The following is a 16,153-nucleotide window of genomic DNA, read 5'->3' on the forward strand; positions in this document are numbered from 1 at the left end:
AAAAATATGAAAAAAATCACAAAATTAGAACTTTATAAGGTCTTTCTAGGAAAATTGTTTTGAACTTGATAGGTTTAGTAGTTTTTGAGAAACATACGGAAAACTACGGAACCCTACACTGAGCGTGGCCCGACATGCTCTTGGCCGGTTTGTTTTTTTCATTCCATCCCCAACGTGTGATATATTGTAGGATAGGTATTTAAAAATGAACAAGGGTTTACTATAATCGTTTGTTGATAATATTAATATTTTTGGAAATAATCGCTCCTAAAGGAAAAAAAAGTGTGCCCCCCCCTCTAACTTTTGAACCATATGTTTAAAAAATATGAAAAAATCACAAAAGTAGAACTTTATAAAGACTTTCTAGGAAAATTGTTTTGAACTTGATAGGTCCAGTAGTTTTTGAGAAAAATAAGGAAAACTACGGAACCCTACACCGAGCGTGGCCCGACACGCTCTTGGCCGGTTTTTTCGAGCTAAAGTAGAGCAATATAAAAAAGGTAGTACATAATTAAATATTAAGATTATATAATTTTTCAAAAGGAGACAACCCTATATCGTCAGAAAAGGTACGAGTTACCATGCGCGGATCCAGGGGGGGGTCATGACCCCCCCTCCCCACCCCTGGAGCCTAAGTTGGCCATACAAATAGACCACGTGACCCTCCCCCTGGGGCCCCGGACCTTTACCATGCACGTGATCCCCCCCCCCCCCCCCCCCCCCCCCCCCCCTGGGCACGAAGCTGGATCCGCGCTTGCGAGTTACGCGATAGAAAGAGAGCGCACTTCTACTGAATATAATTGTAGGCATTTAGCGTTGCGCGGTCGGAATTTGAACTTAATAGAATAGTAGCATGAGTCGTTATTTCTTTAAATAGGTTTTTGAAGAGGGCTTTCAGTACTTGTACTAATATGTATTCTGTGCGTATAGTGACTTTGACTAGGACAAGGACCTAGGAACTGACTGTACTAGGACCCGGACTTGGTCTCCGACGCGGACTAAAAACTCGAGTCGAAATTAAGTCTCCAGTCAGAAAGTGTAAAAAGTTGGTTTCGGTAACTAGACGTTAAATTGGAGAAGTTCTCTACGAACCTATACGTAGCTAATTGTTAACGTTGTTTACGATTATGTACAAATGCCATGAACCTTTTAGAAACAATGTCCCGCGTTTGGAAGTTTATTCGCAAATGTATCATCTGTTTTACAAAACATCAGTGTAGATCCGGCGGAAAAAATGCAAACAAACTCCTACGTTTAAGAACTAAGATCTATTTCCGAATGTTAGAAATGTAGCCTTGCAATCTGGCCGAATGTTGTTTACCGAGCATCATTAATATGCTCATTTCATAAGGACCTTTCAGTTCGAACTTTACATATTAGGTACCTGTAAATAAGAAATTTCGTCCACCATCACCATTCCGAGTGCTATTCGAATTTCTGGAGCGACGTTGTGGGCCATATCAGTCTGATCGCTCTACATAATATATCTAACCTATGTTACGTTAGTACGTTTTCACATTATCCGATCCGATACCTATCGGATGTCGGAAGGATTTCAAAGATGGCGGCTTAAATGTATGGGATGTCGGTCCTACATCCGATATCGGATCGGATAATGAACTGAAAACGCACTTAAGCGTACCTATCCTTAATGCGTGCATCTAAAATCTAAACAGAACTGATGAAAGTCGCGCTGAATATACCTAGGTAGCAGTGGCGGGGCGTGAAAATTTTCGTTGGTAAAGCCGGAGGGGTTATTGGCATCTGTTTTGTATGGACTTCTACAGATACTAGAGAATTTTAGGGAACCCGTTGGGAATCGAGTTGTATCGACGCTCCGCCACTGCTAGGTAGGTACTCAATTAGTTAGAGCCAGAGCTATTTAATTAATCAATTAATTTCGAATTTCTATAAAGTATTTACTACCTAATACAATAAGGTATAGGGTTTTTTTATAGGTATAGGTACCTATAAAGTAAAGATCACATCAATTAACACCTACCTACTTAAGTATACTTATACATCTTCTTCTTCAGTCGTTCCACAGAATAATAAAAAAGTACAACTTGGGTGTTCCCTCAATGATGAGGTTCGTCATCATCATTCTGTTTCAATTCAATTGTTAAGTTTGCACTGAAACTTAAATTGAGCAGTTTCATATGTACCTATACTACCTATGCACAGTCTATCCGTTTTGGGTAAAAATGGCGTGAGGTTAAGTAATTATGTGTTTATGTGTACCTAGGCATCTTACCTGCATTTATACAACGTGTGGATTCCATACGGGCGAATAATGTTTCCAGTTATGGTATCTGATCATACGAATCGTATAGGATAATCGTTTTGTTAAAAAGTGCTATTAATATAATTAATTTTTTTAATCTGGCCAAGCAGCAATTAATGCTCGCCGTCCAACTTAATTTGAGATGACATAAACGTCATGTCGTAATGACGTTTAGGTAAGTACGCTAATTGATGTGGACTTAATACATTGCGTGTTGAATTATTATTTATGAAAAAAATATCTCATCTATTCAAAAAAAAACCATGTAGTTAGGCTCCTTAGGTCCGATACTAATCGTTATTAAGATATGCGCCCGTATGGAATACACACGCTGTATAAAGCAACGATCATTTTCTATTTGTTCCGTGGTTATTTATCCATAGGTCTGTTTTTCTTAGAACATTCCTACCATATATACTTACTGTAGTTTTTGTTGAAACACGGATATTTGCACATCATCTAGGTGTATTACAAATTTTATAACCAACCTATTATGCTAACTAATTATTTGCGTTTTTTTTGTAGTAATAAGTAATAGTTGGTAATAGACAATAAGGAAATATTGCGTTAATTGCGGCAAAAAAGTTGTACATGTTAAATTTTCGTCAAATGGACGAAAACCAGCGCTGGATTGAAACTTAAACATTATATATCCCAGAGTCCAATAAAACATCCGGGCTGTCAAGTTATTATAATATTTATAATATGTAGTAGGAACCGTAGATGTATTTAGATAATTTTTAGAGAATGTTTACTAAATAAGCTTAGTATTAAAACAAAATGTATGCGTCTCTTTTCGTCTGCAGGTTGTTTGTTTCAGTAAGGTATTTGAAAACAATCAGTACTTACTCGAGTAGAGAAGTAAAGTCAATGGGAATTAAATTAAAGTACCTACTCAAGTACTCATGTTTGATAAGTGGGCTCGGAGTAGAAAATATCGATTACGTTGCGTCACGCTCACATGGCAAAGCCTAGCTAACGTTTAGGTACAGAGTGCTCGATGCACTCTCCTGTTGTTAAATAAAATAGGTACCCAAACTGCTGCAATAGGCACCTATAGTAATATTCTTATGACAATAATAACATTAATAAGTTCGGCCATCTGGCTAAGCACCTGCTTACCGGGATTTTCTTCATCAAATTCTAACCTGAAAGTTGGCATTTTTCTGGGTAATCGTGTAGTGAGTAGGTAGTTACGAATCTAAGATCAAACATTTCCAAAAACTACATTTTAATAATTAAATATAGGTAGGATTTTATTGTATTTTGATACCTCTGTTATTTTTTACAAGTGACATGTATTCATTCTTCTTCTGATTTCCATTTAATAAACTACTATTAGAACCCGCGCCTTTCATTATTAGCATTATTTGGTCCTTCGAGCCGGATATGATTTGCGATTTCTCATATCTCCCAAAAAAAATTGTAGGTACATTACGAATATTAACGAGAATGAACTTTAGTTTCAAAACCAACAATTATGAAATCTTTTTAGATTTCTGCACAAAAAGTAATGATAAGCCGACACCGACAAAAGAATAGAGACGCAGGTAAGGGCCAAGTTAAGAGTTCACTTGGGTGGTACTTGGGATGTAAGCTAAAGATCAAGAATAAATTTGTCTTGTCCGGTTATTAATTATGTATCAGACATTATTAATCATAAGAAAATAAAAAAAACACATGTACCTGATATATCATAAGAAAAAAAATCACTTTGCCCATTGAATTGTTCAACACCAATCCAAGTAGGTAACGGTCTTTAATATTTAACCCTTTCATTACGGAAGAGAGTATATTATATTTTAAGCCTTTCATTACGGGAGAGTATGTATGTATAACCTACCTACTACGTTTGTATCGCGGTCACAATTTTTTTTACCAAACAGTAGATAACAAGCATACGGCCTGCCCGATGGTAAGCTATGGACGCCTGCAAACGCCAGAGATGTAACATGCACTTTGGGCGTCATCCATATATTACGTCACAGATGGACTAAATGTGCCTGCAAAAAACGCCAGAGATGTCCAAAAACCTGAAATTTGGTGTGCGCTTTGCCGACCCTATACATATCGTTTTTTTTTAACACCACGTTTCAAGCGCTATATTGTGTTTATGATTTCGATTATTTAAATTATAAGGCCTTTGCTGGCACGAAAAACTACCTATTTAAATTCCTTTAAAAAGACGTAGAACTGTAACCCATGAGTCCCAGGACCCATGGTTTTGGAAATAATGCCGCGATAGAGGTACACATTTAACCCGTCGTTTCCCGCTTTGCTTGGCTCTAGGTAGGAGAGATGTCACATTTTAACATATAAGTTACGTAAAATTAATGTACGAATATTCCGACCAATCGTAAAAAAATATGGAAAGTATGTTTTTGTATACAGGTATTTTAATCTTTCGTTCCAATAGGTAATACCTACCTATCCCTTAAATGCATATTGCCATTTGGCTAGAATGCATGTATTTTTTAAATGCCATTTGGCTAGAATGCATGTATTTTTTAATAAACTAGCCAAAATATAAGCTGGACTTTTTTATTTATTTTTCTTAGATCTGTAGGATCATCATCCAGTTTTTTCACACTTTTCCGCCATTTTTTCTTAAATGGTTGGAAATAATGTTTTTATTTAAGAAAAAATGGCGGAAAAGTGTGAAAAAACTGGTTGATGGTAATTTTTAGTACATGATTCAGGCAGATTTTTTCAGAGTTAGTAACTATTTTATGTTTAATCATTTTATCATAGGGGTTTCTCAAATAGTGTACCTTTTTAATAGTAGTAAAAGTTTTCTTATAAATTTTACTAGTAATTATATATTTATATAAGTAAGATTTAGCCAATTTTACTTCTAACACTGATTTAGTATTAAAATCGATGTTAAATATTTTTTTATTATTTTTCCTAGAGTCAGAAAACCATTGTCTATCACATTATTAATTTCTAGTTAAAAGAAAAAAATCATGCATTTAAGGGCTATTCTAGTAGATAAGTAGGATCTAAGTACCTACACACTCTCACGTTTATTGAATAAAATATCGAAATCATTTTAGTGATTGATTGAATGAATTTTAATCAAAACAAGCACAGCCTTGCTGATTATTTATTTACTTACATGATTGTACGCTTCTGCTATTTCAGTCACTGATATGTAAATTGTATTAGATCGGCGCTCTGATTTCTAGCTTCTTTAGTGATTATTCCTGTATTATATTGTTCACAAACAAAATGTGCGGTACTGTTGAGGGTCGGGGTATCACCCGTAGAGGGGTATCACGTTTGCGCGTCAATAGGGAGGCGGCGGCGCGCGTTCGTGCCGAGTTCTGTCGGGCTATTGGTTGACGGCGGGACGACTCGCGCCGCGCGGCAACAACGTCGCCGTCGGCAGGGCTGCGCGCGCAGGCTGCCGCACCACGGCCGCCGCCTGCAATGACGGCACCACACGCACACAAATACTTTTCGTCACCCTGCTGACTGGAAAGCTAAGCTAATTATTGTTGTGTGAATGTTTTTCTTCAACAACTAAATGGTTATATACAAGAATATGGGTAGCTTTTGCACATTGTAATTTTTCCTCAGTCACCCGTTGACCACGAACGCTGTAAAGTGTTTGAAACATCGGGATAAATTTTAAACTCATTATACGCGATTTAATCCGTTTTCATAGTTTTTATTTCATGAGTAACTATCGCGGTAACTGAAGACAATATTAACTAAATGGTTACAAATAATAATTATCATCAAATTATCATCAATATAATCTGGTCCAGCCGGTCCAGGCAGGCAATTATGGTCCCGCGATAAATGATAAAACATCTGGCCGTCCCTACAATCGCACTTACTAATAGTGCGACAGGGACGGCCTGATATTTTATCGTCTATCGCGCGACCATGCTACCCGTGCTGTACTAGCTTTTGCCGTGAAAGACGGACAAACAAACAAACACACATTATCTTTGGTGAAACAACGAATTCTTCCACTTCAGATTATAGAGTAACCAGCTTTTCCCATTTATAATAAACTAGCTTTTGACCGCGGCTTCGCTCGCGTAAGAAAGAGACAAAAAGTAGCCTATGTCACTCTCCATCCCTTCAACTAAATCCCCTTAAATAATCACGTCAATTCGTCGCTCTGGTTTTGCCGTGAAAGACGGACAAACAAACAGACACACACCCTTTCCCATTTGTAATATTAGTATGGATTTGACATTATTATTTATATTTAAATAATTATATATGTATAGCCCAATTTCGTCGGTAACAGCGTGTTATGTAATGGCGTCGTTGGTGAATAGTCGTCTGTCACGCCGTGAAGGTGCGTTCGATTCCCAGGATTCTATAAACTTTTTGTATTTTTTTGGATATAAATTTCGTATTTTTTATTGACCGAGCAAGCATTCACCGAGAGCCGAAGGTATTTTATCTTAGAGAACATATTGATTTTTTTATTGTCATTTTGATTTTCTATTTATTGAGATATAAAACACAACTTTTAATACCCTCGCTAAATATAATATTTTATCGAAATTACTCCTTAGATAAAAAAAGTCGACTTGAGTTTTTAAAGCATTACGTTACTCAGTTAACTATTGCATTTTCATTTACTAATTTAAGATTTCAAAAGCGATTTGAATACCCTTGCTCCATCGAAAATAAACAATTAGAAAAAAAAAATCATTCGAATCGTAGTTTAGAAACTAAAATTTATCTATACTTTTTTGGAATTTTTAAAAATATCAGATTAGGATAATTATGTTAGAAATTCTGAGTTCGACGAACCCAAAAATTATTACTATGTAAGAGAATAGGTTTTAAATCTTTTTTGTGGAAAACGCTCAGTAACTACTGTACGAGTACATATACATTTATGTATAATAATAAAACAAAAAATAGTGTCTCATAGTGTTGTGTTCCTGCCGGTGAGTAAGGCTGCCAGAGCTCAACGAGGGTGTGGGGTGCTGACGACGGGAGGACTTACGGAACTAATTTGTTCCGTCTATTGTCCTTTGAACTTGTACACTCCTTCTTGCTGTGCACACGCAGCACTCTTTGAGTTGCAGGCGTCCATAGGTTACGGTGACCGCTTTCCATCAGGCGGACCGTATGCTTGTTTGCCACCGACGTAGTATTAAAAAAAAGAGAAACAGTCCTGGATTCGAACCCAGTACTTCCATGCAAATCATGCGATGGCACGTATTTACCGCAAGACTATTTAAACAAGCTGTCGCCGCGTGAAATTATCGACTAGAAGGAATACAAAAACACTGTTTGTATGTGTGAGTGGTGCTTAAAAATAGTGTAAAATAGTAAATTTATCTACATTAAGGGGATTAACGTTACAATGAGAAGTTGAATGTTTGTTGTAATACGTCAATTTTAATATTAAATGTTCGCAAAGCATAATTGAAAGTATATAAATGCCTGTACGACTCCACAAAAAAAATAAGACTGGTAATTTGCAGATTAACGCCATCTAACGCAGCCTGAGCTTCGGGTAACCTAAGCGAGCCACCATTGAATGTAGGTACCTACCTACTATAGGTGTTAGTTTACTAAATTGGATGGATTTCGGAATAAATAAGTAGGTAAGAGGTGTTCTACCAACTACAGCATAGATAGGTGGTATATTTATCATTTAATATGAGACCAGTGACACTGATAATATCACTGGACGGCACCCATTTGTCGATGGAGTTATATTTGCGTAATAAAGATAAATAGCTTCGTTTATCAAAGTTTAGATATCCGGCCGCATATCAATACCTAAAATCAAAATACCTAATGATTTTACGAGGGGCGTTCAATATATTGTCGGTATTGATATCTTACAACCTCTTTTACAATTTCTTTTGTTACTGGCCACTAAGGTTCATTCGTTGACATTAAAAAATAGTTATTTGTTATACAAGGGGGCAAAGTTGTATTTTAACGCCGAGTGTGGAATTGAAAAACGAGCAAGTGAAAGGATTCTATAGTTGAACCACAAGCGAAGCGAGTGGTTCGAGAATAGAATCCTGAACTTGCGAGTTTTTTAACACACGAGAAGTAAAATACATTTGCACCCGAGTGTAACACAAAACTTTTCCTCTCACTATAGCGAGGAAACTATAACGCAAAAAATGTGTTTATCACTGCTTCCAGTAGTTCCATAGGTGGTAAATCATCTTTATTACTAGATTCACCTACTTTTATCAAATTTAAAGCAATTAATTTGACTTTATTCAAGGTCAAATCACTTTACCCACTAGTGGATAAAATGCGTTTTTACCCGCTGGTATTAAAGGACAAAACACGTGTTTCCGAGCTAGTGAGGGGAAAAAGTATAATTCGAACCGAGATTTTCTTTTGTTTTTCTGCAATTGCCAAACAAACACGCACACCATGAGCGAATTATCAATGTTGACGAAATTAGAACATCGATCTGTTATAAAATTCTTGACTAAACAGGGTAAAAATCAAAAAACCATAAAAGAGGAGATGGATTGTGTTTACCGTGAGTCTTCTCCTTCTTTATCTACTATTCAAAAGTGGTCAAGCGAATTCAAACGTGGAAGGGAGAGTATTGAAGATGACCCTAGGCCTGGTCGGCCTGTAGTCGCCACTTCACAAGAAAATATTGAGAAGGTGGAAAAACTTATATTGGAAGATGGGCGAATTAAGATAAAATCAATAGCTAAAGTAACCAATCTTTCTATTGGTACCATACATGATATTATCCATGACCATCTTAATATGTCAAAAGTAAGTGCAAGATGGGTTCCGCGAATGCTGACTCGGCTTCAAAAAGATATGCGTGCCGCTTGTTGTTCCGATTTTATTGACCTGTGCGGTGAAAATCCTGATGAAGTCTTGCAAAAGATTGTTACTGGAGATGAAACTTGGGTTCATCATTATGACCCAGAGAGTAAACAAGAGTCCATGCAGTGGCACATTAAGGGTTCAGCTCATCCCAAGAAGTTCAAGGTCATGCCTTCAGCTGGCAAGGTCATGGCCATAAATACCTAAACAAGTTACACCTACGCACGAATTACAGAAATTTAAAATACCTATTGGACTAAATACCTAATGTTTGAAATACCAAAAACTATGTCACCTAAATTTTATACACCAACATTTGAAATACTCTATGGTCAAAATACCTAAAATGATTAACCAGTCAAAATACCGAAGTAGTAGGGTAGGTTCCGCGAGCGTAAAAGAGGGTATATTGAAGTATTAATTTTAAGCATAGTATACGCATAATTTATCTAGGCATATTTTTGTTTTTTCGAATATATGTTATGCATAAAGGTTTTTTGTCGAATGGTTTTTATGCACAACATGGTTTAGTCGAAATTTATCACGCAGAATTTTTATCATAGCTAATACTACTATATTGATGTTGCAGGTCTAACCTAACCTAACCGACATTCGTGCATTCTTAACACAATATTGTATTTCTTGAGGTCGCAGTTCTAACCTAACCGACTCTCCTGACTGCATTTAGTATGGGTGGTTATTCTGATTTTAAGAAATATGCCAAATACAATTATGCAAATTCATAAAAAAACAATCGGCGTAAAAAGTATTATGCGAACTTATTTTTGGACAAAGTAATATTAGTATTATTTTAGATTAAGTGTGTCAAATAAGTTTTCTGCCAAATTAACATTCGTCAAAAATCGATTATGCGAAGTCTGTTATGCGAAAATCGTTCCGGACAATTAAAGGTATGCCAAATAGAGGGAACCCAATAGGTTTAAGTCCTATATTAGAGTAGGTTTAGGTTAGGTTAGAACTCCGCCCTTACACAACAACGAACGGCTTTTAAAGTAGGTTTAGGTTAGGTTAGAACTGTGACCACGCGCAAAAACAAACAGTTTACAGAATAGGTTTAGGTTAGGTTAGTACCGTGATCACACACAAAAACAAACAGTTTACAGAGTAGGTTTAGGTTAGGTTGGAACTGCGATCACACAGAAAAGAACGGCTTACAGAGTAGGTTTAGGTTAGGTTAGAACTGCGACCCTACACATCACCACACGACCTTTAAAATAGGTTTAGGTTAGGTTAGAAAAAAGTTAGGTTAGTTGTGACCAAACATAAAAACAAATAATTTACAAATTGTAAAATTTTTGAAAAATTAACAATTGAAATAGGTATACAAAATTGAAATAATATTATGCGTAATAAATTTTATTTAATTTAAAACAAAATGAATTGACAAAACACAAAACAAAATACCACGATATAAAGTATACTCGGAATAAGTTATCTACTAAGTAAAAGTCCACGGTTTAATTTGACTTGTATCGATCATTCTACGATATGAACTGTCGATGAAATGAAATTATTTGAAACGTTGTCTTTGAAATAATATTCGATTAATTGTGTGTCGACGATTCAAGGGTAAACCGGTTATTTAAGCCCCATTTATTAGACATTTCTGCTTTTCGGATTTAATCATTAGGTATTTCGATTTTAGGTATTTTGAACGTGGGTCTTGTAACGTTCGTTTTTTTAATTTTAGGTATTTTGAACGTAGGTCATTTAACGTTAGTTTTTTTATTTTAGACATTATAATATGCACCTTTTTAAACTTTAGGTATTTTGAATTTCGGTCGAAACACCATTATGTATTTTGATTTTAGGTATTTTGAACGTAGGTCATTTAACGTTAGGTTTTTTAACTTTAGACATTGTGATACGTACCCATATCAATGCACACGGAATAAGCTAAGCGCGCTGAAAATTTCACTCAACAGTCGCCGTTGACTATCTTATTGTACTCACGATTTTGAATTATAAATGTTATTTGGTACACAATAAGAGTGTTTTTCCAAGCGCATTACGAAAAGAAATACGGGATCGACAGTGTAAACATTCTGATCAGTTGAGATGAACGGTTTCCTCCAATAAATCATTTTTAAGTAGTATTTTATTTATGTCGTCCGAATGATGTAGGGACGTTTCCGAGCTGTCACTCACGCGCGAAATGGGACCCGACATCCCAATTATTAAAGAAAACAAAACATCACATAAACAAAGAATGGTCGACGCTATAAACGAACGGAATGACACAATAAAATTAAATAGATAGCCCATTAACCCATTATTATTAGTTTGAGCGGGTCCCAACTTGAGAAAAATTGTACATTAAGAAAAGAGGATCTTCGAAACGAGTGGCGATTAATTAACACGACATGGGTCTTTTTTCCGCACTAGTTCTCAATGTAGGTGGTACATTTTTTGTCACGTCAAACTTCAAGGGGCCATATGCACTGAAAAACGTCGTACGATACACATGCGAACTTCGCATTGCGAAGCTGAAATTTCCACACTTGTATCCTAATGTCACACTCTCACAGTGCGATTGCATGCAGGCGGAGCGGGAGTTATAGAAGAATCGTTCTCCTTAATACTTTGAATTTGCTAGTAGGTTAGTTAGGTACCCTATTTAACTATTTTTCATCTTTTTACATATTTTTTGTATCAAGTGTGATGATGAGCATTGTGTGAACTCGTGGCGTAAGAATATTGCAAACTCGAGTCTCTGTTATGTTTATGTCAAGCATACGGCTCACTTGATGGTAAACGGTAACTAGCGCATGACGCGTCGTTGCACCGATTTAAAGCAAATGCCGCAAACTAAAGTAAATGGGGGCTCTACCGTGAAATCCGAAATACTGGTATCTGGCTATCTATGACTTTTTTCTGTACCCACAATGTAGCCCTGTAAGGGACCATCCACACACAGGCGAAATTTAAATTATATTCGGGCGACGTGGCGCTGACGTCCGTTCCTCGTCTCAGGACATGCGTCGCCTGTCTGTGGATGGTCCCTAAGAAACTTGGTATTTGCAAGACAGTTGTCAATTTCCTTATCCAATGGCATCCCAAGCGATTAATCGTAAAAGGGTTAATCAACTTTTTCTTGCCTTTTACAATAATTGTCCTTATTTAGTTTTATACTATTGAGAGTTTTAACTTAAACGTGAATAAAAATCCTTATTTTACATGTCAGATTAGACTGAAATAAGAAATAGATACATTCTTAATTTAAAAAAAAGTGACCCAGTGGAAGCTATTATTTACATACATAAGTGAGGGGCAGCTATATCCACTGGGTCACTGCTGCACGTAATCAAGTTACAAAATAGGTATCAAATCCTTAAAAAATATGTTGCATTACGTAGTTCTCTATAAACATTAAATAAATGTCATATACAAAGAAAAAGTGACCAAGGCCTCCAAGTGTTCCGAGCTGGAATCGAACCAGCGTACTCCGTTAACCGGACGGATGCCTGTAAAACCACTCGGCCATCGGATCACGAAAGCAAGGGTCGAAATTTCCAAGTATATGACACAATTACCGAAGGCTTGGCGCCCCCCCGCCATCTCTGAGGTAGAACCGAAACTAGTTCGACCTCCTAACTGAATCAACACATGTGATTACGAGCTAGCGAAGAGAGATGGCGCTGCCGTGCAAATCTTAGAACAAATTAAATTATTCTCATTTGAAAATATTTTAATTTGTATTTTTTAAGTAGTAACACTACTATTATACTATAAACATTAAATAAATGTCATATACAAAGAAAAAGTGACCAAGGCCTCCAAGTGTTCCGAGCTGGAATCGAACCAGCGTACTCCGTTAACCGGACGGATGCCTGTAAATAATATAATAAGTATAAATTACACTAAATCGTAACGCAGAAGTTAGACGGAAGAATCTACAACTTATTCAAATGCCTCAGATCAGAATTTCGGCACTCAAAATATGTTAAAGAAGACGCCTTATGGAGCCTTGTGAGCTCTGTGTATGGAGTCTTGTGTTGGCGCTCCGTTGGTGGCTTCTTGAACTGCCAAACGATGTTATGTTAATATTGATGCCTACTTATTTTTAAAAGAATACATACTTAAAGAATGTTGCCATCCTAAAAAGGACTATTAATAGAAGTAAATTTGTTCCAATTGTATGTTTATTTCCCCTTTATCATTACAGATATACAAATATCTTATTCATTATTCAAAATGTGTAATGTAGTATATTAGCCACAGTCAAACTCATGTGATATATTGAATGAAATAAATTAGTAAGTACTAGAAGTCAATCAATTATACATTCTTAAAGTTTTTGTCATTTTCTTGCAAAAATCCAACTGAACATGTCATTCTTAGGTAAACACTACCACTTTGCTATTTATAACTCTACTGGCATTGAATATGGAATTAATTAGAAACAGTCCATAATATTGAAAATATGCAAAGTGATTCCTGGCTTGCATGAAACATCACATTATAATATCTATGAGAGAACCATTTAACCACTATTATAATTATAACTTTAAATAAACAAACCCAGAAACCAACCCAAATCCGATTCCATATTGAGCACAGCAGACAATTTAGGAACTACTGAATACTTCATAAATATTTGCACCTAACAATTTTAACTTGTCATTAAGTGTTAGCTGTTGAGTTAATAAGTCTGGAATGTTAGTGTTGCCCTTGCAGGTGTTTTTAGTGATCAGCTCATTGATTAGTGGTAAAATTTTAACAAAATGCAGTTCAACTTTATTTACATCTATGAATGGACTGGGATTAGTTCCCAGCCTTAGAGCTCCATTTGTGACTACATGGCCCTCTCCTACTTCCAAATGGTTCTTAGTAATTGGAGCTGATCTGGTTGCAAACAAGTTTGCCACTTCATCAATAACAGATGAGAAACTTCTTCCAATTGAGGACATAGCTATGGAAGTGACTTCATCACTTTCCAATACATCCATAGTTTCTTTAACTATTGCATCTAATTTTGCTTCATTAGTAGTAGCAGTATGTCCTACTAAATAGTGTACCATTTTTTTCACTGGATCTCCCTGTATTGTATCAGTACATAAAATAGTTTGTATGGACCAAAACATTTGTTCTACTTCTTGTAATGTTATTTTCTTTTTCAGTGAGACTGGTTCTACAACCCTTTTGACTGCTTGTTCAATTTGCTTTACAAAGTCTTCAATGCCTTGACTGACAAAATGATGACATAAAGATAAATATTTAGCTTGTAGATCACTGTCGATAAGAGGCTCCTGCTCGCATACAGAGTCTCTATACAGATATCCTCCAATAATATTGAGCTGAATTCTCAATGTCACTTGTAGTATGGTTAATGCATACACAATGACACAGATTCTAGTGAAAATCATTATTTTCATTTGTTCCCATAAAGCTAATTTGTTTTCCGGGTTCTCCTGCAATTCTTGAACAATTCTCTCTGTGTCTATGGAACTCAAGATATTATCTGTGACAATTTTAGACAATGATAGAATTGTCTGATTACAAGTTCGTTCAGTGCTCTCAAAATGCTGCTTTTTACGAGTCATCTCAAAAAACTTTTTTGCTTCTCTTTCTTGCCATTCTCTCAATTTTTTCTGTGCATAACTGGTCAACAAGTATAGACCACCAAATACTGCACCAGTTACAATAAACTTCCTCCTGTGTCTGTGTAAAAAGTTTCTTACGCTGGAAAACATATTTATTTCTGTTGCTTACAAACCACAAATAAATATTCAGTTGCTAGAACTCTAGTGGGGCGTCCGAACGGTATTTAGTGGTATTCATCAAACGTTTCGTAATGAATGTGGTTGCGTCAATGAAGCGCTCAACGCAGTTTATAATGCATACTTCCGTTTTAGAGTCCAAGCGCGTTGAGGGCCGCCCCATGCAGGAGTCCCAGCATGTGTCGGTAAGACCGTGAACCAACACCTGAAACATATATCAAAGGTATAATTTTGTTATGGCGGTTTAGCATTAAAGCACTTTCCTATAACTTATGTACAATAGAAACAATTTTAGACTTATATATGATATACAATTAGTATTATATGAGAGTCATATTAGCTCTAACAATGAAGAAAGAACAATAAGGAAATCATTTTTACATGACTAACCTGGAAACGTTGTTTTTGCGTTTCGGCGTTAATGAAATTTTCTATCTGCGGATCTATACTTTTGTTTTCTGTCATATCAATTGAAATGAGTAATTTTGAATGTTTTCTAACTATTTTTTTGATGTTTTCAAGCCAAAAGCATTAATAAAGACAACCACAAACCACATTCAGAGGTAAAATATCATTATCATAAATCAAAGATCAGAGGACTGTCAGTAAAATGTCAACAGACTACATCTTCTTATTAGGCTACTTTCACACGGTAAAGCCTTTAATATCCATACGTAAAGTTGTTGTTGTTGGCAAACAAACGATGTAAGAACGTTGACACGCACGGACCGTTCGTGTGTTAGTAATATTAGGGTTGAGCTCAGGCACGCCACAGTCTTAAAAATTCATAATCTTAGAAAAGTTTGTATGCAACTGACACTGACAGATTTGACAGATGTGTCAGTTTGAACTGACAGATTGCATACAAATCCAAATTCAGATTATGAATTTTTCAGACTGTCTGTTGCCGGCCTCAGGGTCCACGTTCATACCAAGTTCATTCACAAAAATTTACATGATACATAAAGTTGCAGCTGCAAATACATGTTCATCGCTAATGTTTCATTGGGTATGGGTTTAGCAAAGAATTAAGCTAGGAACATACTACGCGGACGTCCGTCGTAAATCGACCGCGACTGCGACCGATCAGTGTGCACGGAACAAAACATCCAGCGAGCCAGATTTCGATCGGACGTCCATGCGCTCAAGGCCACGTCCACGTCCGTCGACCGATAGTTTGCACGGTTATGTGTAATTTCATTGTCCAGATTCCCGTCCGCGGTCGATTTACGACGGACGTCCGCGTAGTATGTTCCTAGCTTAAATCGACCGCGACCGCGACCGATCAGTGTGCATGTGCACAGAACAAAACATCCAGCGAGCCAGA

At 36.4% G+C, this 16,153-nt stretch overlaps 3 protein-coding genes across 3 annotated transcripts in view; all 3 read right to left on the reverse strand.

Annotated features, from left to right (window-relative positions):
* LOC125235712 (glycoprotein 3-alpha-L-fucosyltransferase A) overlaps positions 1–5,719 on the reverse strand; it is a 36,913-nt gene extending 31,194 nt beyond the window's left edge. Inside the window, exon 1 of the mRNA XM_048142314.1 lies at positions 5,403–5,719. The gene's annotated coding sequence lies outside the window, so the exon portion shown is untranslated. The remainder of the gene's footprint in view (positions 1–5,402) is intronic.
* The window catches only part of LOC125233822, a 143,186-nt gene that overhangs the window by 106,097 nt on the left and 20,936 nt on the right, over positions 1–16,153 (reverse strand). The gene's annotated exons all lie outside the window — the stretch shown is intronic.
* LOC125235789 (peroxisomal biogenesis factor 3) lies at positions 13,231–15,419 on the reverse strand. Its single transcript, XM_048142408.1, has 2 exons — positions 15,217–15,419; positions 13,231–15,031 (listed from the first exon to the last, which is right to left on the reverse strand). Exon 2 carries the CDS (start codon positions 14,797–14,799, stop codon positions 13,675–13,677), a length of 1,125 nt encoding a protein of 374 aa, XP_047998365.1. The 5' UTR covers positions 14,800–15,031; positions 15,217–15,419; the 3' UTR covers positions 13,231–13,674.

The sequence above is a fragment of the Leguminivora glycinivorella genome, chromosome 1, assembly GCF_023078275.1.
Source record: "Leguminivora glycinivorella isolate SPB_JAAS2020 chromosome 1, LegGlyc_1.1, whole genome shotgun sequence".
NCBI classification, from domain to species: domain Eukaryota; kingdom Metazoa; phylum Arthropoda; class Insecta; order Lepidoptera; family Tortricidae; genus Leguminivora; species Leguminivora glycinivorella.